Source organism: Pteropus vampyrus, unplaced genomic scaffold, assembly GCF_000151845.1.
Source record: "Pteropus vampyrus isolate Shadow unplaced genomic scaffold, Pvam_2.0 Scaffold79, whole genome shotgun sequence".
NCBI lineage: Eukaryota > Metazoa > Chordata > Mammalia > Chiroptera > Pteropodidae > Pteropus > Pteropus vampyrus.
The window spans coordinates 6,562,750-6,588,274 of record NW_011888860.1 but is presented as its reverse complement, the minus strand read 5'-3'; the positions used below and the strand labels follow the sequence as shown (position 1 = coordinate 6,588,274).

General features: G+C 33.8%; 1 protein-coding gene and 1 non-coding gene across 4 annotated transcripts in view; one reads left to right on the top strand and one right to left on the bottom strand.

Moving 5' to 3' along the window:
• GABRB1 (gamma-aminobutyric acid type A receptor beta1 subunit) overlaps positions 1 to 25,525 on the bottom strand; it is a 391,944-nt gene that overhangs the window by 90,538 nt on the left and 275,881 nt on the right. For all 3 annotated transcript variants that reach the window (XM_011362807.1, XM_011362809.2, XM_011362808.2), the window contains one exon: positions 13,967 to 14,049. In XM_011362807.1, the coding sequence (XP_011361109.1) occupies positions 13,967 to 14,049 (83 nt within the window). The remainder of the gene's footprint in view (positions 1 to 13,966; positions 14,050 to 25,525) is intronic.
• Positions 24,626 to 24,744, top strand: LOC111741547. Its single transcript, XR_002781019.1, has one exon. It is a non-coding gene; the product is annotated as a 5S ribosomal RNA (ribosomal RNA).

Here is a 25,525-nt window from a genome sequence, read left to right as displayed (position 1 = left end):
CACCTGGCTCAGGTGGCCAGAGAAGACTGTGCTACTGGGCCCAATAGGATGCCTACTATATAAGGCCACTCTACTAAGACTGAGAGACATAGTAGCCCTACCTAATAATTAGAAAGAAACATAGGGAGGCAGCCAAAATGGGAAGACCAAGAAGCACATCCCAAATGAAACAACAGGACGAAACTCCAGAAAAAGAACTCAACAAGCAAGCTACCAGATGCAGAGTTCAGAACACTGGTTATAAGGATACTCAATGAACTTAGGGGAAGAGTAGATGAACTCAATGAGAACTTACACAAAGAGATAGAAAACATAAAAACAGATATAGAAACCAAAAAAGAACCAGTCAGAAATGAAGAATACAATAACTGAAATAAAGAATACCTTAGGAGGAATCAACAATAGATTAGATGAAACAGAGGATCAAATCAGCAATGTAGAAGATAAGGTAGCAGAAAACATCCACTCAGAGCAGCAACAAGAAAAAAGATTCCAAAAATATGAGAATTGTTTAAGTGGCCTCTTTACTTCCTTTGCCTTTGGGGTCAAATTCATAAAATCTTCTCTAAGACTAAGGTCCATATGTTTCTTCTACATACTTTGTACTTTATTATTTCAGGTCTCATATTTAGGTCTTTGATCCATTTTGAGTTAATTTTGGTGTATGGTGACAGAGAGTTGTCTAGTTTCATTCTTTTGTATGTGTCTTTCCAATTTATCCAGCACCATTTATTAAAGAGGCTCTCCTTTATCCATTGTATGTTTTTGGCTCCTTTGTTGAAAATTATTTGCCCATACATACGAAGATTTATTTCCAGACTCTAAATTCTGTTTCACTTGTCTGTGTGTCTGTTTTTTCTGCTAATACTATGCTGTTTTCATTACTGTTGCTTTGTAGTATAATTTGAAGTCAGGCAGAGTGATACCTCCAGACTTGTTCTTTTTTTCTCAGGATTTCTTTGTGATTCTATGTAAATCTGATTATTATTTTTTTTTGTTCTATTTAAAAATACCACTGAGATTTTGATTGGAATTGCATTAAATCTGTATATTGCTTTGGATAATAAGTTCATTTAAATTATGTTTATTCTCTCAATCCATGAACATAGAATATCTTTGCATTTCTTTGTATCTTCTTCAATTCTTTTAATAATGTCTTATAGTTTTCACTGTATAGGTCTCTCACATTCTTCATTAGGTTTATTCTTACTAGGTATTTTATTCTTTTTGTTGCAATTGGAAAAGGAGTTATTTTTTTCATTTCTTTTTCTAAAAATTCATTGTTAATGTTTAGGAATGCTATGGATTTTTGAATGTTGATTTTGTATCCTGAAACTTTACTGTATTTGTTTATTGTTTCTAATAGTTTTTTTGTGGAGTCTTTAAGATTTTCCATATAGTGAATCATGTCATCTGCAAAAAGTGACAATTTGACTTCTTCTTTCTCAAGTTGGATGCCTTTTATTTTTTTCTCTTGCTTGATTGCTCTTGCTAGGACTTGCAAGACTATATTGAATAAGAGTGGTGATAGTGGACAATCTTGTCTTATTCCTAATCTTAGAGAGAAGACTTAGTTTTTCATAATTAAGTATGATATTAGCTAAGGGTTTGTCATATATCGCCTCTATTATGTTGAGTTTCTTTCCTTCCATACCCATTTTATTAAGTGTTTTAATCATAAATAGATGCTGTATATTGTCAAATGCTTTTTCTGCATCTATTGATATGATCAAATTATTTTTACCCTTTCTTTTGTTTATGTGGTGTATCACATTGACCAATTTGCATGTGTTGAATGATCTTTGTGCCTCTAGAATGAACCCCAGTTGATCGTGATGTATAATCTTTTAAACGTATTATCTTTTAACTGTATCGTTGTATTTGATTTGCTAGTATTTTGTTTAGGATTTTAGCATCTGTATTCATCAGAGATATTGGTCAGTAGTTTTCTTTTTTTGTGTTATCCTTACCAGGTTTTGGTATCAGGGTAATGTTGGCCTCATAAAATGAGTTGGGAAGTATAGCGTATTCTTTGACTTTTTAGAATAGTTTAAGAAGGATAGGTATTAAATCATCTTTGAATGTTTGATAGAATTTACTAGTGAAGCTATCTATTCCTAAACTTGTACTTTTTTGGGGAGGTTTTTGATGATTGTTTCAATTTCCTTACTGTTGATCGGTCTATGTAGATTTTCCATTTCTTCTTGATTCAGCCTAGGAAGGTTGTATATTTCTAAAAACTTGTCCATTTCTTCTAGGTTATTGAATTTGATGGCATATAGACTTTCATAGTATTCTCATATGATATCTCTTAATCTCTCTTCTTATTTATTCTTTGACCCAGTCATTCTTTAGTAACATGTTGTTTAATCTCCACATATTTTTTATTTTTCCAAACTTCTTTTTGCAGTTAATCTCCAGTTTCAAAGCATTGTGGTGGGATAATATGCTTGCTATTATTTCATTCTTGAATTTGTTGAGGCTGGTTTTGTGTCCCAATATATGGTCTATCTTTGAGAATGTTCCATGTGTACTAGAGAAGAATGTATAATCTAGTGTTTTGGGAAGAAAGGCTCTGTAGATGTTGATTATGTACAATTGGTCTATGTGTCATTTAAGAATGATTTTTTTTTTTAAATTGATTTTCTGTTTGAATGATCTATCCATAGCTGTCAGTGCGGGTATTTAGGTCTCCTACTATAATTGTGTTTTTATTAGTTTCTCCCTTTAGTTCTGTTAGTAGTTGCTTTATATATTTTGGTGCTCTCTGATTGGGAGTATATATATTGATAAGTGTTATGTCTTCTTGATATATTGTTCCCATTATCATTAGGAAGTGTCCATTTCATCTCTTGTAATTTTTTTTTTTTTAATTTTGAAGTCTATTTTGTCAGATCTAGGTACTCTACACTTGCTCTTCTCTGGATGCCATTTGCTTGGACTGTCTTTTCCCACCCTTTCACTTTGAGTCTATATTTGTCTTTGCAGCTGAGATGTGTCTCTTGAAGGCAGTTTATGGTTGAATTTTGTTTAGTCCATTTACATTTAGAGTGATTATTGAAATATGAGGTTTTCCTATAGCCATTTTATCTTTTGTTTTCTGGTAGCTTGGTGTCTCCATTTTTTTCTTTACCGCTATGTTTCTGTCTGTTATTTTAGTTTGGTGGTATCCTGTGATTTTCTCCTCTGTTCCTTGTTGTTTTATGTATGTGTCTCAGTTCTGGATTTTTTTGTGTGTGGTTACCATTAAATTTGTTTAAAAAAAATTTCATGCATACAGTCATTTTTCTTCTGTGTGCATCTTATTTCCATTTCCTTTTGCAAATTTATTCCCTCCATCTTTACTACCTCCTCTTTTCTGTTTTTATTGTCTCAAATTATCTCTCTTTATGCTGAATATTCATTTCTAAGTTGCAGTAGTTGAATCTTCTTGTCTTTTTAGATTGTTACTTTTTTGCTTTTTACCATTATGTAATATTTAAATGTATAATACCCTATTCTGAATAATGGTTGCAATTCTCTGTTTTTGTCTATCAGTCATCTTACTTATGGTTTTATATCTTTTTGTTTTTTTGTTTCAGGTAGAATAACCCATTCACTATTTCCTGTAATGTTGGCCTTGTGGTGAAAAATTCCTTCGGGTTCTGTATATCTGAAAAAGTATTTATTTCTCCTTCATATCTAAGGGAGAATTTTGCTGTATATATTCTTCTTTGCTGGTAATTTCTCTTTTTTTAATAGTTTGATTATTTGATTCCACATCCTCCCAGCTTGTAAAGTTTCTCCTAAAAAAATTGATGATAATCTAATGGGTTTTCTTTTATAGGTTACCATTTTATTTTCCCTGTGTATGTTGAGAATTCTTTCTTTGTCTATAATTTTTGACAATTTTAATACAATGTGCCTAAGAGAAGGCCTTTTTTGGATTGAGATAATTATGTGTTCTGTTTGCTTCTTGAATTTATGGATCCAGTTCTTTCCATAAGTTTGGGAAGTTCTTGTTGACTATTTGTTTGAATAGGTTCTCTGTTCATTTCTCTTTCTCTTCTCCTTCTGTATACCCATTATTCTTATATTGCTCTTTCTGATGGTGTCACACAGTTCTCGTAAGGTTCTTTCTTTTTTTTTTTTTTTTCACTCTCTCGTGTCTCTCTCTTTTTCTATCTGTGTCATTTCCTGATGTCTGATCATCGATATCACTAATTCTTTTTTCCATCTGGTCAGCTATATTCCTAAGCTTGCTATTTCATTCTTCACCTCTTTTACTAAGTTCTTTATCTCCAGAAGTTCTATTTGGTTCTTTATTAAAGTTTCAATCTCTTTGGTTAAGTATTTCTTTTGTTCATTGATTTTATTTCTGAGTTGATTAAACTACCTACCTGAGTTTTCTTGCAATTTGATGAGTTTTTTGAGAACCTCATCTTGAATTTGCTGTCATTTAAATCACATATTTCTATATCTTTAAGTTTATTTTCTAGAGATTTTTCATTTTCTTTCTGAGCTCTCTTGTCTTCTTCGTTGTTCATGGTATTTTATGGATTATTTCTCCACCTAGGCATTTATGGAAATGAACTCAGCTTTAAATTTTTTTTTTTTTTTTATTATTTAGAGTGATCTCACTTTAGCAGATTGATAAAATGTGTTTTTGTTTGTTTGTTTGTTTGTTTGGTGCACAAGCCTCCTGCACTGCCTAGGCCTCCCAGATTTCTGCAATGTGGCAAAATAATGCCCTTTATTCCCTGGGGAGGTATGTGTCTCCTCCGTGACCAAGTTGCCTTGGTCCTAGGGCTCCACTCCTGTGGAAGAATGTGGTAGGCAATGCAGTTCTGAGCCTCTGAAGTCCTGGTGCTGCTCCAGTGGCCAGATGCAGTGTTGTACTACCTCAAGGGCCCCAGTGACTCTGCCAAGATCAGCCTGGAGGGGTAGGGATGGGGTAGGTTGGGAGAGAACACTGGTTTGCGTATGGCTGTTTTCCTCCTAGTAATGGCAACTGCCAGACCTCAGCTGCCTCATCTCTGTATCTCCACCCCTTTTTGGGACTAGCCACAGTATGTGTCTCAGAAGTTGTCTCCTCAGTTCCAGGGCCTATAGATTCTCTACTCTGTAGATGGACATTCGTTGCAGCAGTTTCCCCAGGTGCCTGCTGCTAGTTCTGGGAGTGTGGGGCGAGGCTAGCTCTGGGAGGTAAGGGGGGAGGTGGCCAGGCTTCATGACTCTGTTTTTTACCTGGCGATAATGGCTGCTAGAACACAACAGTCACATGTCTGTACTCAGTCTCTGTCCTGATCACTGGGTTCCACTGTAGTATATGCTGATCTCTCCAGCAGGAATGCTTGGGGATAAAGAGAGTGCATGCCTAAACTTGATTCCTCTCCTCTCCTTGAGTTCCTCAGGGAGCTTTGGGCTGTGTCCGCAGCACTTGTCTCCACTCTTCTCCCTTTCCTCCTCCCTTGCTCATGCAATTCACCCACCTTCAGATGCCTCAATTCGCAGATCTCTCAGAAGTGTTTGTGTGTTAGGTTGAGAATTTTCTGTTGGAGTATAGCTGTCCAACTTCTTGTAATCTCAAGGGGAGAGATCAAGGGGGCCCCTCACATCACCATGCTTCTGACATCACTCCAAAAAGCTTTGATTTTAAAGAAAAGAATAAGCCAACTTAAATGTGAAAATTGACACCTAAATGAAAACTAAATTATATATGTATATTGTCACATGGTTCCTATGTGGATGTGGTTCGTGGAACAATCCAAGTCGAGAATATGTCCATTTCTAAGAATATAGGTATTCATGCAACACAATTATGAGTAATGAATGGACTTTGAAACTACAGCACCACTGTAGTCAGGCCTAACACTACAGAAAATAATGTGGAAAATAGTATGTATAAGTCATTTAGAAGAGAGAACATTTCTGACCATTGTGTGATCTGTTGCAATTATAGAAGTAACCTGTAAAATAATGATTTTTCTTAAATTTTATTAATGTTCTGTTTAACTGGCAAGAATATCAGCAAAATAAATACCCAACTAGGAACTAAGCTTAGACTTTCAAGTCAGATTGCTTGAGTTCAAATCTCATTTGGGCGACTACAGATTTGTGACTTGAGGCAATTACTACCTTGTTGCTTTGAATTCTTCCTCTATAAAATGGGGGTAGAATGATAGAGTTTTGGTGAAGACTCAGTGGAAAATCTTGGTTAATTGCATGGTGAATGATATATAATCAATAACTATTAGCTATCATTATTAATAAATTTGGATCCCAAATGAACCAAAGTCCTTAGTTTAACGAAAGTGCCCAGTTCTAGAATATCTAAAGTCCATTATAAAATGTGTTTTTAAATATTTGATTAATAGCTAAAATGTTTAAGTAAAACAATAAACTTTATTTTGATTTCCTCTTTGGAAACTAGCAGCAAAATGGTCATCAGTCAGAGCACCAATGAGAGAAGAAACTTCTAGAAATATGAATCTGTAAATCAGAGATATTCTTATCAATCTATGCAGCCACTCATCCATGCATGGAAAATAAACTAAACTGTCTATAGGGTTGAAGTGAACAGCTATAAGACTAACTTTATAGTCAAGTTAATTACAAATCTCATTTTCATAGAAAGAACTTTATTCCTTCACTGGCTTTTATTTTATAACTTAAAAGATCAGAGACTGTTCAGAAAGAGTGTTTTTTTTTTTTTCTCAGTTTCAAAGAAGCAGTCTGGAAAAGGAATAAATTAATGCAGAAAATATTTTCTTCTTTCCTACATCCACTCTTCTGCTCATCAAAAAAGCTACAGGCACTAAAATTCATTAACATTTCTATGAACATAAATGTGAAATATTCATTTTCATTAAGTAGTCTACTGAATGTGGCAAAATCAAATTTATCCAAGGAGATATCCAATGCTGCTAATTTCCTTGACAATGGAGACATAAAGCAAGGGAAGCTATGAATCATTCATGAAGTTCAATTTACTTCTGTTATTTTTGGTGTTTAGCATCCATGAATAGAAAGTGCGAGGCATGTTTTAGATGCTATTTTTAAACTATTTTAGATCAGAATTAATGATTTGGCAGGCAGCAATAAAGTAAGAATGATTCAAAGGCTTTGCTGGTAATTGTCCTATATTTCATATTTTCCTTGTATTTAGATGTTCATGTATTCATAATATTTTTTTCTATATTCTAATATCCTTTTAAAATCAGGATCACTTTAGAACCAATATTTTAGGCAAGCACATGAAGCAATTGACTGGCCATGTAATTAAAGTGAATAAACTCCCAGAGTTCTAGATTTTAGGGCTGAAAGAGATCTTTAAGATTTTGTAATTATGGCATCTCAATGAGAAATTTCTACCTTAATGCTGGTTAGGTGGCCATTTCCAATTAATCAAGGTGTCACTTGATTAAACATATTTCATTAATGGGCAACTTGGATCATTGGTAAATATTTTTCTTATTAATTCTACATCAACCTTCCTGCAACTTCTACCTACCTGTTCAGTTGCTGTTATATCACCAGCACTTAGCACATAGAACACATGTGGTCACCTCTTAAGAAATGCTAGTTGGATTTAATTGAATGTGTTCAAATTTAACATTGAATGGGTTAATTTTATGTGTCAGTTTCACTGGGCCACAAAGTGCCCAGATATTTGGTTAAACATTATTCTTTCTGCTCCTTTGAGGGTGTTTTTGAATGAGATTAGCATTTAACTAATAATAGTAGACTGAGTAAAGTAGATTGCCTCCCTAATGTACACAGGCTTCATCCAATCACCTGAAGGCCTGAATAAAACAAAAAGACTAACCTTCTTCCAAACAAGAAAGAATTCTTCCTGCCTACATTTGAACTGGGGAAATCAGCTTTTTCTTGCTTTTAGACTCAAATTGAAACATCAGTTCTTCCCTAGTCTCAAGTCTTCTGGCCTTAGGACTGGAACTACACCATCTGCTCTCCAGTTTGTCAACTCACTTTGCAGATCTTGAGACTTATTTGCCTTTATAATTACATGACCCAATTCCTTATAAAAGTCTTTCTCTATATATGGCCTACTGGTTATGCTTCTCTGGAGAATCCAGACTGATACAATGAACATCATCAAACATAAGGTTTTTCTTCTATAAGATAGCACTTAAAGCATTCAGCAGTGGCTGTTATGGCTCCCCCAAATTTTCTTCCCAGATATCTTGGTAGCCTCCTCTGAGAGAATTTATCTTAATATGGTATTAAGAACTGGACACAATTCTCCACATATGATTTTACAAGGAGAGACTTTTGTAGAACTGTTCCTATCTCATATATGAACACTGCACTTTTGTTTTTATTTCCAGGTGCTAATGTAACATATCACATAGATAAAATTTAGCATTTCAACTCTGCAAACTTCACATTTTCTCGGAATTTTCCTTAATTAAGTTAGACAATTTTATTTAGGTAGACACATTTTTCTTATTACTTGCTATTTTTGTGAACAAGAAAACAATTTATTTTAGAAATAATCAAACATGACTATGGCTTAACACTTCTGTGTACATGTTGTTACTACGACACATTTAAATGCAATTATTATTCCGAGACTAAGAGATAGGTTGAGTATATGGGTCACGAAATTAAATACATTAAGATAATTACTAAGTTAAAAGTTTCCAATCCTTAAAAAAAAGCAAGAAACAAATATAAAAATAACCATGTATCACTAAATGTTACCTTCATTTCATAAATTGGTTGTGGTTCAGGCAAGAAGGATACAGACAGTTAATGATTCAAGTAAACAAATAAAAATTCACAGTGATTCATCACATTTACCATCCTGTTAAAATGCCTAAAGTAATTAAAATGTTAGGTTTTCTCTTATCTGCCTCTTGGATGACACATTTACAATCTTAAATTTCTGGGATAATTTTAGAGCACATTGTACAAGTGAAAGTATATTTCATTATAAGTAAAAAAAAAAAATCCCTGCCTTAAATCTTATCTGAGAAAATTAAAACCAGACCTCTATCTCCTAAAATTTAAAAGACTTGAAAAGTTTGGAGCCAAGAAATTTAACATATATTCACTCCACAAATACTTATTGTTAGGTACTAGACTAGGTTTTAATTATTGTGTTGTGAACACAATGATCCTTTCCTTCATAGTAAACATGGAAGCATGCAAATACTACTAAATGCTATATAGGAAACTAACAGAATTTGGAAAGAGGATAGCTAGGGGTTTCTAATTTAGGTTAGAGGTGTTATCTCAGGTGAGAACTGAAGAATGAGAAGAAGAAAACCAAAACCCATGATAGGTAAAAGCATTTCAGCCCAAAGAAACAAGATTGTAAAGATAATGAGATAGAAGAAATATTGATCTGCAAAAAACAGAATCCATGGCATTTGAGTTTAGTGTAGTAAGCAAAGGCAAGATGGCTACAGATGAGAATGACAATATCAAGGGAGGAAAGTCACACAGGAGCTTGAAAGTCAAATTAAGATGTGTGGAGAGTTCTTTTGGTGCAATGGGAAGTCTTTGCATAATTTTAAATGTAGAAGTAATATGATCTGATTTATATCTTGCAAAGATTATTCTGGCTGCTGGGTAGAGAATGTGTGGAAGGCAAAAATTGCTACAATGATTTCATAAGAAGTAATGGTGATTTGGTGGCAGTAAAGTTGGAGAGAAGCGAAAGGGTTTGAAAAATATCTTGAAAGAATAAATGGTACTTGGCAATAAATTGGATGGGTAGAGTGTGAGAAACACATTAACAATCCTAGGATTCTGATTGGATAGTGAAATTAAGGATACTGGAAAGAAAACTCATTTGGGAGGGAAAAATTGATAGTTAAGTTTTGAGCAAATTAGGTTTAAGATGCCTTTGAAGCATAAAAATAGATATACCAAGAAGAGTGCTGTGTACATAAACCTGGGGCTTAGAAGAGTTTTGAGCTAGAGATATAAATTTGGGGATCATTGGGCTAAAGCTTGTTTGTAAAGAGAGCTCCTTTGTGACCTTTCTGAGAACAGTGACTGTGGAGGTGGGAGATGGGTAGGGAAGTTCCAGATTACAGTTGGTTAAGAGGAAGTTGAGAACTAGATAATAGATACAGACCATTATTTCAAGTAGCTTGGAGAAAAAAAAATAGTAGGAGATTAGGAAGAGTTTAAGGGAAGACATGGGAGTAAAGTAGAGATGTTTTATGAAAGAGTTTTTGATTTATTTTTAGGCTGTGAATGAGAGGTAGCAGAGAGAGCTAGATTGAGAACTAAGAGATTAGAGGAGGAGGTATATAGGAACTTGAGAAAATCAATTCTCAGAGGAGGAAGAAAGATGGAATCTTGAACACATGGGTAAGGGTCAGGCTATAAAATAAGTAGAGCATCTCTTCCTTTGAAATACAAGCAGGCTATCTTAGAATGGTGAAGATAAAGGAAGTTTAGAAGAAGATAAGTGAGTCCATTGAGAGATTTCAGGCCTGAAATGGCTTCTAACTATTTTGGGTGAAGTGAGAGGGAACACTATCTACTGATACCAAGAGGTGAGATTAGGGTTGAGATTTTCCTCAATTATTGCTGCAGAGAATGGGAAAAGGCACCCGAACCCTCCATGATTGTTATCCCAAGCTCTTTCTATATGTCCATGAGGCTTGTGGCTATCAAACTTTCATATGATAGCTTTATTGATTTCAAATTCCAAATCTTCTTAACACTAAATTCCTTGATTGATTTTTCCATATGCCATTAACTCTTTTTATAGTATCTCAGGGCTATGAAGCTATTAATCTGCTCCAAGTTCAACTAAATTTTCAATTTAACAAGGCTTTATGGCCTTTCCAATTTTACTTGATTAGATGACATTAAAGAAAAGCGAAACATCTTTAATTTGTATTACAGGACCCAACCAAGCAAAATATTTTCTCACTCTGTGACTGTGATTGAAGAAATACAAACAAGTATATTTTGTAAGGTAGATAAAGTTTCTAGTCTATTGGTCACAAAAGTATGATTGCTTCAAACTTACATTGACAGAATGTCTACTTCATTATTCTTATTTCCCGACTGACACTAGAGTCTCTCATTTGTAATCACTTTAAAGCTCAGTTGTAGTCTTCATAAATTGTCAGTTAAGAGAGAGCTGTTTTGGTAAACAGTGCAACACATGTTTCTTCATGAAGAGTTAAAAATAGATGATAACAGGTTCAGTATTTATTAATACTTTTCTTGCAACATATCAATTTTATACTTAGGCAAGAACAAGCAAATCTCATTTGAACTTCACAGTATTGCCATATGTTTCTTTATCACTTGGAATTACTACTTAATATTTAAGATCTTACATTGCTTTATCTATTGTTAAGAAGGGATACATTTTAAGTAAAATATTAAGGCTAAGAAATGTCATTTTTTTTAGGTTAGCAACGATGCAATTAAGGACTTCTTGGTTTCCTGCATCCACAGATTACTCTCTCTCTACAGTTGAATCATTTGACCTTTGACCTAAAAGCAAAATTCTGCCCAGCTTCCGGGATCTATTTTAATCTTTATTAGGGATAATTTTAGGAAATAGAGACTAGTCGGTTGAATCGGCATCCTCAGCCTAGCTGAGAGTGGTTCCAGTTGGTGCTATACTTCTAATCATTGATGTTCTGCTCCCTGCTCACCTATTGATTACAGGATTCTTTGATAGTCAGATTATCTGGATTTGAACCCCCTCTTCACCACTATCCTTGCCCTATGCCCCAGGGTAAGTTTTTTACTTCTCTGTGCTTAGATACTTCATCTCCTAAATATTGTTAGAAATATTTACGTTACAGAAGTGTTATATTAATGCTTACCTTTGGTCTGGCAACTAGAAAGCAGTTCTGTATTTTTTCCCCCCTTTCTCCCAAGTTCCTACCTTTTTAGACTCTTCATTACATAGATTATTACAGACCTGAATTTCTGCTTAGCTTTAGGTAAATATTCTTAGGGACATGAGTTCTGTGAGCTGCTGTTGGATCACTTTAATGATGGCTACCATCTGCCTGCATTCCTACATATTAGCTGACTTTTGGGTCCCAGTTACTATGCCTTATCCATCTGTCCAGACAGTTGATTACATCTTAATAAATTGTCACAATGATTATCATATGCTTGGGTCACCTCCTATTGCCTGACACTGTTTTATGATAACTTTTGACTATATGGCTGTTTGTGCTTCCCCCGTCCCTGCCCCACAAAAGTTATATTTTATTTCTGTCTCATTTATAGTTTTGGTTTTGTTATTATATGATATGATAAATGGACCTAAAAGTCATCTATTTTCTAAATATGAATAAATTGCATATTTAGAGAAAAATATAAACCTCTAATAATAAAAAAAATATGTATCATAAAATAAAATATGCATTTTGGAAGAAATAAATGGTGATAATTTTAGCTCTTGTCAATTTACTGTTCAAAATTCATTACTTCTTTAAGTGAGTGATGCAAACCCTAAGATCTTTGAATTTTGAGAGGATGTCCTATTCTAATGAAGTCCAGCAGAAGCAAAGGCTAACACTCACAATCGATGGAAGAGATGTCAAGGGTAAAGGCAACCCACGAGTTATCCTTTTCTTTCCATGTCAGTTCCAAAAGCTAATGGTTTACTTGCTTAGCTAAACTTCTGCCTTATTTATAAAATATCACTAGCTATTAATAAATGATTGGGTTCACATTTCATTTCTACTTTTTGATTTTGGTTTTTATTGACACAAACCAAATGTTACTACCAATATTTTCACATATTAATACCTATCAACCAACTTATTTACATAAGGCATTTTAAAATTAGAATATTAATTAAAGAATAGCTCATGAATTTTCTTGTTCATTCCAGGTTCTAGTGGTAGTAGATCGATGTCTATATCTGAAACTCTCTCTCTCTCTTTCTCTCTCTCTCTGTCATCTCTCTCTTCCTGATCTCTTTCTTTCTAACCTATATCTATGTCTATGTCTGTATCTATATCTATATCTATCTATGTCATCTATCTATAGCTATATAAGTGTCTTTATATCTATCCCTATATTCACTAAAACTAGAAAATTAATGTAATTAGTTAATAATTAGACAACTGGGAATACATTTACTCTTTAATAATACTATGAGATCACCTGGAATTTTCTCATTTTCCTTTACTATTTTGATACTTAGATTTAGAAAGTATTTTGATCTAGATACATATTTTTCTATTTCTCTCTATCTATTAAGTGGTATGTTAATGCTCTGAATTAGCTATTGTACCTTTCTGTGCTCCTTAAAACCAGGCAATGGCTTAAGCCTGGAATTCACAGTAAATGGGCTCAAATGCCTGCTTGTTGATGGCTAAGAAACAATGAAACAAAGATAGTCCATCAGATTAAATTTTAGTGATTAAAGGATTCAAATTGTTAAGAAAGTAATCGATAAAAATCAGCCCAAGAGGACAAACCCAAATCAGTTACTAGACCTGAAATGCATCAAGTCTCTGGCCCAAAGCACAGGCCTCATGAATACCATTTATGCTTTTGTTCTTCTCATGAAGAAAGACAAATGCACACGAGACTCTACCATAGTGTTTTTCTAAAAGACAACAATCTACAATCCTTTGGGTGGACAGCCTATGAAACCATAAATAATCTCGTAATTCTTTACATATCAAAGTATTTTTCCTTTCTTATTAATGCAGCTTTGGTACTGGGAGGCCTTGGGAGAAACTCTACTCTGAGAAAGAGAAAGCATGAGTTTATAAATTGTCCAGCTAAACTAAGTGGACTTTCCCTAATGGTTCAAAAAGATAACTACATTGAAATGACCCTTGAGCCACCAGTATAAGGGAAAATGTCACTAGACTGTAAACCCCTTGAAAAGTTTGCAGCATAGTTGTAGCTGAAAATATTCTAGTACCAATTACTCAGTGCAAGGTTAAATTTAATTGGGTCAAGCAAACATCTCTCTTTTTTTTATTCCCCTGTCCAAGTAACTCACAGCTTTCAATCTCCAGAGTGCAGTTTTGTTCATCCAGAGGATATCTTCGTAAATCCATCATACACGCAGCTGTGGTTGTAATTCTGTCAGGATGAGAGAAAAAAGATAGCTTCATAAAGACGATGACCTTCATTTCCAGGCTTCCCAGTCCTGAACAAAGTCTACCAGTTGGCATAAAAATTTTGTGATTAAAAATTTTGGATGCAGGCAGAGTGAATGAGTCTTTTTGCCACTCATTAGTAGTGTGAGCTTGGACTAGTTAATTTATCTCAATGAGCCTCAGTCCCCTTATCAATCAAAACATTTACTGAATAGGATGGCAGAGAGAATGTGTGCTCCACAAATGATGGTCATTACTATAACTATTATTAGTCCATGGCCCTTCTTATATTTACTAGCATCCTAGCAATGCCTCTGCCAGTATCTGCAGCAAGTCTCACCTTACGAGAAGTAAGACATCTACATTATGCACCAAAGCCTTCCTTCCATTCCTGCTACAAACTAATAATAAAACAATAAGAACGAAAACAAAAACAAAATCTATCCTCTATAACTTTTGGTACGTCACATTTCCCACTCCTAGAGAGGTTTGTCAGATTCATCTTGGAGACACTTGTCTATCTATATTCAGTAGGTAGTGTACCATGATGAGAAAATGCTATCCTAGAAATGTAGGGAGGAGGCAAGAGAACTAAATGTTAAATCAAGCTATATTGAGAGACTACAATGTGCTGATTAGCCCTGCAGCCAGACCATGAGGAAACCTACAGAACAAAGGAAGATTTCTGCTGGAATTACTAGCAAACCATTTACCTACACCCCGAAGGGAAAACAGTCTTTAAGTCATTCTCATCACAAAATAAGCAAAATCATTCATTTCCTATAGCTAAAACTATGGGAAACCTATGGATCAAAGGCTAGGAATTACCGGCAGCCTTTCTCGCCACATACCCATTCTTTCATGCTACATACTCTTACTTCTCACACTGTATACTCATACCATCAAAAAAAAAAAATAGATAAACAAAGTCTTTAAACTGTAATTTATAGAAACTAAGAATGATATATAAATTGAATTCCTAGAACACTTGGAGATTTTTTGTCTTCGATTTTTCTGTCTTGGTCTTTTCTCTGTCATTCTCATTGTCTTTTTGCTCTGTCTTTGTAAGTTTGAAGCAATCATACTTTTGTGACCAATAGACTAGAAACTTTACCTACCTTACAAAATGTACTTGTTTGTATTTCTTCAATCACAGTCACAGAGTGGGAAAATATTTTGCTTTTGAGGCTGCCAAGGTGAGTTTTTGTTTTGGTCATTTGTGTTAACCTAGTAGGCACTTTCTTAAAAACATTATCAGGAAAAAACCCTAGCCCTTTCTAATTTCTCTTTGGCTTTCTTTATGAAAGGTGAAAGTTCACTGGGTGAACATTGGGACTTTCCCTTAGCAGCCTTTCTTAGACAGGATGTTGGTCAATTTAATCAGATTTATTTGAGCATTAGGCAAGAGTAAAAAATTTAAAGTTCAATTTAAAAAAATTCTTCAAAGTATTTTACAAAAAATTCGAAGGCTAGTTGTGTTTCAAAATTTAGCACATGAAAAGATTTTGCTAGACTCTTTCTTGCTTTCTGCTCTCATAATTATATGAATTAATTTTTTTTCATTTAACAATATATCATAAGTATCTTTTGTTGTCTAAAAATACAATTTGTTTTTATGGCCTACGTAGTGTTTCAAACACCCTCAGTGAGACAACCCAATAAATATTTTTAAATGCTTTAAAAATTATCTATTTACTTTTCTATACTATTGATTTAACAGCTGCTTATGAATAAAAAAATTATAAAGATATGAACATTTTCTAGAAATTACTAAAGTGTAACCAGCCTTATGATCCTATGACTTAGTCAATGCTTCTCAACCAGGGATAATTTTTCCTCACAGGAGACATTTGGCAATATCTGGAGACATTTTTGATTGTCAGGTTGGTGATGGAAACTTAATACTTGCATCTAGTGGGTGGAGGCCAGTGATACTGCTAATGTCCAACAATGCCCAGGACAGCTGCTAACAATAAAGAATTATCTGTTCCATAATGTTAGTAGTGCTGAGCTTGAGAAATTGACTTTCAAACAATTTTCCTCTGAGGAAAATTTTAATAAATAAAATATTAGAGAGAACTTCAACATATAAAATACAAATGAAATAAGTAAAAGCTGTATTTTGTTAATATAAAAATACCGTATAAATTCAAATGTTGACATCTATTTTAATGAGCACACAAATTTGATAATTATAGTCTTAAATCTCCCTTAACACTAATTATTTTTGTGTTGTGTTTTATTTGTATAGTATTGAGAAAAATCCTAAAATAGTGGAACACTTGCTTTTAAAATCTTACATGACCAGCCATGGGCTACCCTGAGTTATTGGAAAAAAAAAACCTGTGTGCCAAGTAACCACCTCTATAACCAATGATACCTTTGCAAATGGTTCAGATACACTCATAGGTGGTCGGTCTCTAGTAGGTGCTTAATGATGGACTAAAAGGAAGCTTTATTTGCTTCAAAGTAAAAGTGCTCCACACTCTGCATAAATTAAATTAACCTGGCTGCCTAAGTTAATATTGCAGTGGTCTTGAATGCATTAAAATGTAACATAGTATACAATACAGTGTGCTTGTTTCTTATTATAGTTTAAAATAATTATAATATTTAAATATAAAATTAGAATTGAATATTATTTGTGAGACTATTAAAGAGCTTTAGAGATGTTTGAGAATATCATTTAAGTCCCGTTGGTCAGCATATCTCACTTAATTTACCTCATTTTCAGACACTTGTCATTTGGCTAGTTAACCACATCATATCAAAATCAGGACAAGCATTGAAATCTTAAACTGCACCACTGATTCACATGTTGTGAGGCTCTGGAGTTTTTACAAAGCAATTTGAAAAGCTAACAAAGCATTGCCTGTAAAATAAATAATGAATGTCTCATGTGTATAGGTCCTACAGTTGTAAGTAGTAAAAACACCTAATTTTTGGAAAGCTTAACTAAATTTACTGTTGCTACCCATTCTGATCAATCCATTCATTAACTAACAGATATAAGAAATCTAATTGATATTATCTTGGGAAATCACATATCAAACTAGAAGCTTGCCCACGACCTGGTATCTTTTCAACTATGATCTCCTGGACCAGTGAACTTCTACTCAGAAAGGGAGAAAAGGGAGGGAATCAAGGCAGCTCCAGGAACTTGAGCTGTAGAAAGTGCCTGACTTTCTCTGGAAAGCACTGGCATTAGTGAAACGACTTCCTTCTATCTGCTCCAAGTTTCAAATTCTCAAGAGGATCTCATGGCCCAATTTGGATTAGGTACCAACTCTCCCAAAATATTTTAGTAAGGGCTGAAAGGAAAGCCACGCACATACAAATATGGTCACCAGGGACCCACAAGGACCCTGAGAAGGGACTAACTGAGACTCAAACAGGAACTTCTATATGAGCAGATACTCATGAATTCATGTTGTGGCCTGTAGAAATTTATGCAACAGAGTATCTATCTTTGCTAATTTAAGAGTTTGGCATTTCTAGATTTTGCAATGCTTATGGCTAAATGAGCCAGGTGCCTTGAACTCTGTGAGAAAAAAAAAATGCTCAGAAAGAATTCCCAGGATTATCAATAAAAAAAAAAAGAGGTGTCCCTGGTCAGAGTTCTATTCATCTCTCCTGTTTTTCTGGGTGAGAAACAACAGCGAACATCTCTGAGAATGACTGCTCCCTCCCTGTTTTTCCGTTTGTTCACTTCATTGAAAGTAATTGCACAGCAGTGGTTAGTCGTCTCTGCAATTAATTAACACATTCACATGGAAATGCACTCACATTGTGGTTGAAACAGCTTAATATTCTAAATCTTCTCTGTAATCAAAGGTGCCAAAGATCACAAAACTGAATAGGTTGAGAGCTTCAAGATTAGAGTGTTCTTTGAATTTTGTTTTTTTACCTTTTCATACTCAAGTCATTCATTCTGAGTGTATGAAAATATTATTATTGACTGACAGCAAATAAAGGTCCAATAGTACCAGCTAAAGGCAAAAGCATTAACTGACTTTTTTTTTTTTTTCTGAACGTAGACTTCTCAGAGGTACAGATTCACGATAGCATAACATTCATCTGTCTTCTTTTAAAGACATTTAGAATGGCTTACATTAAAATCCAATTTACTGACATTTTGAAGGTTAGGTCAGAACACTATAATAGGCAGTTAGAAACTATAGTCCCATGATACTTGGGAATGGACAGAAATCACATTGCTGTAGTAGTCATTTATTAAGGTATATGCTGCATGATTACTGACCTTGAGTCACTGTAATTACAAATCATGTATAGTTGATGTCTAAGGGTAGCATAACCCTCATTGCTGACAAAACACAATCCAGGAGATCCTGGCCCATAAGTAGCTTAAAGTCTAGTTACACACACACACACACACACACACACACACACACACACACACACACACGTACACATATGTACATATAGAGAGTATTTATGTGAATAAGAATGTCAATTTAAATAAATGGACAAATTATATACATGAGGTTGGAATTTTCTTATAATTTTTAATTTTATAGGGATAAGTTCCCAAGTTTTAAACCTCATCTCTGTAGAACATAACTATACGACTTAATAGAATCTGTATTAAAAGAATATGAGAAAGGAAAGGGAGAAAAAACCTGAAAATGCTGAATTCTAATCACACTCGTATGACTGGTGTGGTCGATAATGAGTAGCAACGATAAGATCGCTATTAGTATCACTTAGTAAAGTTTGTAGAATGGCTACTTTGGCCTCTAGGCTGCACCCTTAATCCATGTGAAGTATATCACCCAAAGAAACTGATGAGAAAAAATGAGTTGGTTAGCATAAGTTATAACCAATGAGTACATAGATTTCTCCCCCTATCTAACATTTACTGGGTGGTGAAAAAAATACGTGTTATTTTAGGTAGGCTACTATGTTTAGGAAAATACCTTGGTATTTGAAAGTGAAATCCTGAGGGTATGAGACAAGAAAACAAGAGGAGATAAACTGCTCTGTGAAATTTAAAAGGAACTTAGGTATGGGAAGCATAAAGTAGAAAAAATTTTTTAAAAATCATATTGAATATTTAATTTTAAGCTTTTTGTATTGTTATGACAATAAATTTTTGTTTGTCTAAGCAAAGCCCCTCACCTTCTCCCCCTACAGAGTAAATCTTTGTGTAAATGTTTTATTTTTATTCTTGGAAAGGGGAGAAATTCCATATCTTGGCAGCATTCATGGCACAGTATCCTATAAATTGAACCAATTCAGCAAAAACTCTGTTCTGAAACCAATTCAGAACTTCAAAGCCAGAGATGGCCAAATCATGTAAGCCCTTTAGGAAACATCATTCCAATACCTGCTTCTGTCCTCACATCTCACTGTGACTCTCCTACCGTCCTCATATATAAATACATGTGATTACACTGGGACCATCCAGATAATCTCATCTCAAAAGCCTTAAATTAATCACATCTGCAAAGTCCCTTTTAACATGTAAAGTAACATATTCATAGGTCCTGAGATTTAGAGTGTGACTATTGTTGGATGGTTATTATTTTGGCTATCACACATGCGTTATTCATTATTTAAAATAGACTTTTTATGCCATTTAAATGCCAGTTTCAAAGATAAAGAAACTAACACTTCATGGGATTAAAAAATGTTTCCAAGTTTATATATTTTGTAAATGGTAGCACTGGGATTCAAATTCATATTATGCTAGACTCAAGAGCTAAGGTTTATTTTGTCCTCAATTATTATTTTTAGGCAAGTCTGAGCAGAGAACAATTGGTTTAGTAAAATTTCTCCCACAAGCAGTAAAAAAAAGTTGACCTTACCATATATTTTTAGTGTTCTTTTAGTTGTCAGTAATTCAGGACATCTTTTCCCCAGTCAATAATGAGTATAAAAATGATAGAGGATTTTTTCCAGGTATCAGACGATACTGTGAGCATTGAGGCTACAGTAGTTAAAAATATCCAACAGCACCTTCATGCTGTCATAAAATTTTTGATTTTATTTTAATATTGTCAGTTCTCAGAAAATACAAGATAGAGCTGTTAACTCTTGGTTTCATAAAATATGCCAGTAGGGTATGCTTATCTCTCATTTGGGACTATTTTCTAGAAACACAAATATTTCATTCACGTCAGAGAAATATTTACATTATCGAGAAAGTATGAAAACACTCAGGAGAAAGAGAGTTCAATCTTACACTCAGTCTGTTGGTGGCAATTGGACCAAATATGTGTTAAACTTGATTTGGGATATTCCATGAACAGAGATATTATGTAGGTGTGATGCAGCATGGAATAAGTATAGAGAAGAAGATTGTTTTATTCACATGCAAGTTTGATGCTTGCTACATAGGAGTCGCTCAATTAACTTTTAGTTATATTTTAAACTACATGCTTCTAAAAAATAAATGCATTAAATTTATTAATAAAAGTACTTTTAAAAATTAATGCATGATCATAGTAAAACATCTGGAAAATACAGAAAATTGTAGATAAGAAAATAAAAATTATCCATAATCTCATTACAATATTATTATTAATTTCCTTTCTTCTAAGTATATTGTTTAATAAAGTCAAAATTATACTATATTTAACAATTTCTTTTGCTGCTTCTTGCTTAACTTTATTAGTAAGAATTTTCTTAAGTCATTGATATTCTCCATGAACAAAATTTTAATGAATTCTCAATTCTGTTATGCAGATACCCTATAATTTTCTTAACCATACTTCTATTGGAAGACATCATTAGATATTTTTTGGTGATGTTTTAAAAATCCATACTACACTCATTACTGCTCTTATATTTTTAGTTTTTGATTTTTCCACCTCGGGTTCTGCTTTCTTCCCCCTCTGTTTTGTGCTCTTAGTGCTGAGTGTTAATGACACTCTTCTCAGTGCAATCCCAAGCATTCATTTTCAGGTAATTAGCTACATGCCAAATGTTGTGTAAATGGCCTCATTTTTATTCATTTCTGTCGGGCTCATCCGGTGACTCATGAACCACTTTGTGAATATGAAAAGCAGTTAATAAATCAGAGCGGCTGGGGATTGGAGAGCAAAAAAAAAAAAAAAAGTAATAATAAGGCAATAGTAATTAATAGACCTTTGTCAAGGATCAAATGCCAATCTCAGTTATATTTTACCATAGATGTCTGGCTGAGTTCAAGACAGATTTTTTTTTCCCAAATTATATCAGTATATTTACATATCTGTGGAGTATAAGAGCTTGTATTAAATTTCTACCCCGTTCAATGTTTTCTAGTAACAATTAGCTGAGATATGTATTAGGAGGAATAAAAAAATAAGGCTACCTTCTTCATCTTTATTCTCAACATCTTGATCATGAAGAATTTCTGTAGCAGACAAATTGTGAGGAATTAAAACAATAACAAGCCTTTAAACAATGGAGAAGGACTTAGAAATTAAAAAGTCAGTCAAAGAAAATGTTTAGCTTGAGTTGAAGGCCATGACTTGATAATCAGTAAGTACAGGATAATTAAGCAGGATTCAGACAGAATTAGGACGTAAAGTGAAGATATGGATTTTCTTTCATAGTTATTAAATTTTTTGGCTTACATGCAAAAATGCTCTATTGCTTTGCCACATGATGAGTTCTCTCAGAACAAAGAACTGACACAGTAACTAAAAGATAATCAGAGTAATCTTGAAATGGTATTCCTGAAGGAGTGAAGATTCAAGAGTTATAGAACATTAAAACACTGCATTGTCTTAGGACACGGCTTTCTGTTGAGAAATAAAACAAAATAAAACAAAATCCAGAACAAATACAAGTAAGGCAGAAGATAAATTGGGCAAAATTTCCAGCTCTCATGGGAATGAGAGCAAGGCTTGAGAACATAATCCTTTTTCTTTTTAAATAATACATTTAAATACTCTTAAATTAGTGGGAAATATTTCTAGCACAACAACTATTAGCTTTGTGGTATATTTACTTTTAATCTCTCTTTCCAATCTCTGTTGGCTTTTTACATGTTTGTAACTGTATTACAGATTTCCTTTGCTTCCCATTACATTTTAATATCATAACATTTTTCTCCTTGGCATCAGGATTTTATCTTTTTTTTGTAGAAAACAATATGCTTTATGTTAGACATTTAAGTGGTTTTCAATTTTATCAGTTTAAAATAGGTTAAAATAAATATTTTCGTGAGCATCTGACTTTTTACCATAGTTTAGATTATTTCTTTACGATAGATATACAATAAGTAGAATTACTATACCCAAAGATATATATTTTTTGATTCTTACAATATATAAGGCCAAATTAATTTCTTAAAGGATTATCTGAAATTATAATGCAAAGGAATACTAATTTCCCTCTGCTACTACTTAATTGAATGCTGCACTGTTTTTTTTTTTTTTGGTAGATGAAAATTAGTACTTTCAATTTATTTTTTTGATTACTAGCACAGTAAAGTATTATTAGTAAATTTGTTTACAGATCCTATTTGGAACCATTCTTTCACTAGAAACTAAAATCATTAGTGATGTATCAATTTATGATTAAAAGACCAATAGAATTTTACCAAATATCAGGCTAGAGTGAAGAGAATCCCATTATAGATTAACTTTGCTGCTGTCTTGTTTAATTAATTAGGTGAATAAATATATGTTCAATTTAATATGTCTGTTGACATGTTTCAGTGTTATTTTCTTTGTGGTATAAATTATAGAAATAAAAATCTAAAATAAAGCTTATGTTGCTTTTTTGGGTTCATAATGAACACCATCAAATTTAAGCTAAGTGAGAAATGATCATGTATTCTAGAAGGCAAACATAGGAAGGGGATTTTATATATTTCTAAGTTAATGATGAAGCATTCCAGATATGGCAATAATAATAAAATATAATTTCTGTCCCAGTGCTTCTACAAATCATAAATAAAGCTACAAAATATAATTAACTTTTTTATATTAATTTTTATAAGAACAAAGTTAAATAGATAAAATTTGGAGGCCTCAGTGTGACCCAGCCATTCTACATCTAGCTGCCAACTCGCATACAAGGAGGCATAGTAGATATATGTTCATGAAGCGTTCTTGTAATAGCAAAAATGGGTAAAAGCCAACCCTCCAGCAAAATGAAATGGATATACAACTCTGATGTATATACAATGGGCTACTTAACAGAAGTTAAAATGAATAAAATAGATCTATATGTATCAACATGGATATACTTTACATAGTGTTGTGAGAAAAAAAACAAAACGAAATCAGAATGCCTACCAAAAAAACTATATTTACTTAAAATTTACAATCTTGAATTATATTTCTTAGGCAGTCATGCCTGTGCATGTGCATATATGTGCATATGTGTAGTAAAATGCAAAAATATACATTGAAATGATACATACGGCAATTTTGGCATAGTGTGTAGTGTGTGGGAAGAGAGTGGTAGGAAAAAAAAGAGACAGAATGCAATGAAGATGGAGTTGCAGTCTCTGAAAGTTCTCCCTCCCTTCTTCACATCTTCCATTCCTTGTTTCATCCCTTCTCCCTCCATTCCTTCCTCCCTCTCTCCTTTCCTTCCTTTTTCTTCTCCCTACCCCTTCCCTCCCTTCCCTTTCTTATTTCTATCATTTTGTCATTTTCTTTGAAGAAAGATGAAGCAAAAAGGGCAACATACTAACATTTTTTTCACTTTTAAAAAAATTAATTAATTAATTTTAATTAGTTTCAAATATACAATACATTGGTCAGACATCTATATAGTTCATAAAACGATTCCCCAATTGCTCTCTCTGTCTCCTGGCCCTCCACCTAGCCAACATATTAATGCTAACTGCATTCCCTCTGCCATGCTCCCCATCCCTGGGACTATCCATCAACTACTAATTTGTACTTCTTTAACCCTTTACTCCATTCTCCCAGCCCTCCAACTCCCCCACCCCTCTGTCTATCACCAAATTGTCCATTATATTTGTGGGTCTTTTTTTTTTTATTAGTTTGTTCTTTTTGTTCCGTAGATTCCACATATGAGTGAAATCATATGGTATTTGTCTTTCTCTGTCTGACTTAAATACCTTCTAGGTCCATCAAAGCAATATCTTTTTCCATCCCTTTCCTTTTAGGGTCTTGTTTTCTTATCCGTTCAGCTACTCTATCTTTGGGTTGGAGCACTTAATTCTTTTTCATTTGAGGTAATTATTGATAGGAATGTAGTTGTTACCATTCTTTATTCCTGTTTTTGATACATGTTTTGTCTTTCTAAATAAGTCTTTCCAACATTTCCTGTAATACTGGCTTGGTGTTGATAAAATCCTTTAGCTTATTTTTGTCTGGGAAGCTCTTTATCTGTCCTTCAACTCTAAATGATAGCTTTTCTGGATAAAGAATTCTTGGTTGTAGATCCTAGGTTTTCATCACTTTGAATGTTTTGTGCCAAGTCCTTCTGTCCTGCATAGTTTCTTTTGAGAAATCAGCTGCCAGTCTTATGGGTGCTCCCTTGTTGGTAACTAACTGCTTTTCTCTTGCTGCTTTTAAGATTCTCTCTTTGTATTTAACCTTTGGCATTTTAATTATGATGTGCCAGCCTATGGCCATACCACCCTGAACAAGCCTGATCCCATCTGATCTCAAAAGCTAAGCAGGGTCTGGCCTGGTTAGTACTTGGATGGAAGACCACCTAGGAACACCAGGTGCTGTAGGCGTAAAAAATAAAAAATAAGGGATTGTAAATGGACAAGGTCCTTGCAATCTGCGAGGTCAACCAAGTGTTGCCTTGCCTAAAAATAAATAAATAAAAAATAAAACCCTCAAAAAAATAATTATGATGTGTCTCGGTGTGGGCCTATTTAGATTCCTGGTTTTTGAAATTCTCTGAGCTTCCTGGGGTTGTATGAGTATTTCCTTCACCAGGCTAGAGAACTTTTCCATCATTATTTCTTCTAATAGCTCTTCAACATCTTGTTTTCCTTCTGGTACACTGGTGTAATGGATATTTTTGCCTTCAATAGTGGCTCATAGCTCCTTAAATTATTATTATTGTCTTTGCTTCTTTTTTCTTGCCATTCTGATTGAGTGTCCTTGGCTTCCCCATCCTCTATATCTGTGATTCGATCCTCTTCTTTATTCACTTTGTTTATTTCTTTGTTTATTCCATTTAATATACTTCTCATCTCAGAAAATGTGTTCTCCATTTCAGACTGGTTCCCTTTTATAATTTCCTTTTCCATTTTTATGTTTTTTATCTCTTTGTTGAAGTTCTCACTGAATTTATCTACACTTTTCATAAGTTCATTAAGCATCTTTGGAACCAGTGTTTTGAACTCTGCATCTTTTAGATTGCTTGACTCCATTATTTCTGAATCTCTGTTCTGTTCTCTCATATGGTTTTTACTTCTTTGTCTTCCCATTTTGGCTGCCTTTCTGTGTCTGTTTCTGTGTACTAAGCAAAGCTCCTAAGTCTCCTGGTCTTATTAGTGTGCATTT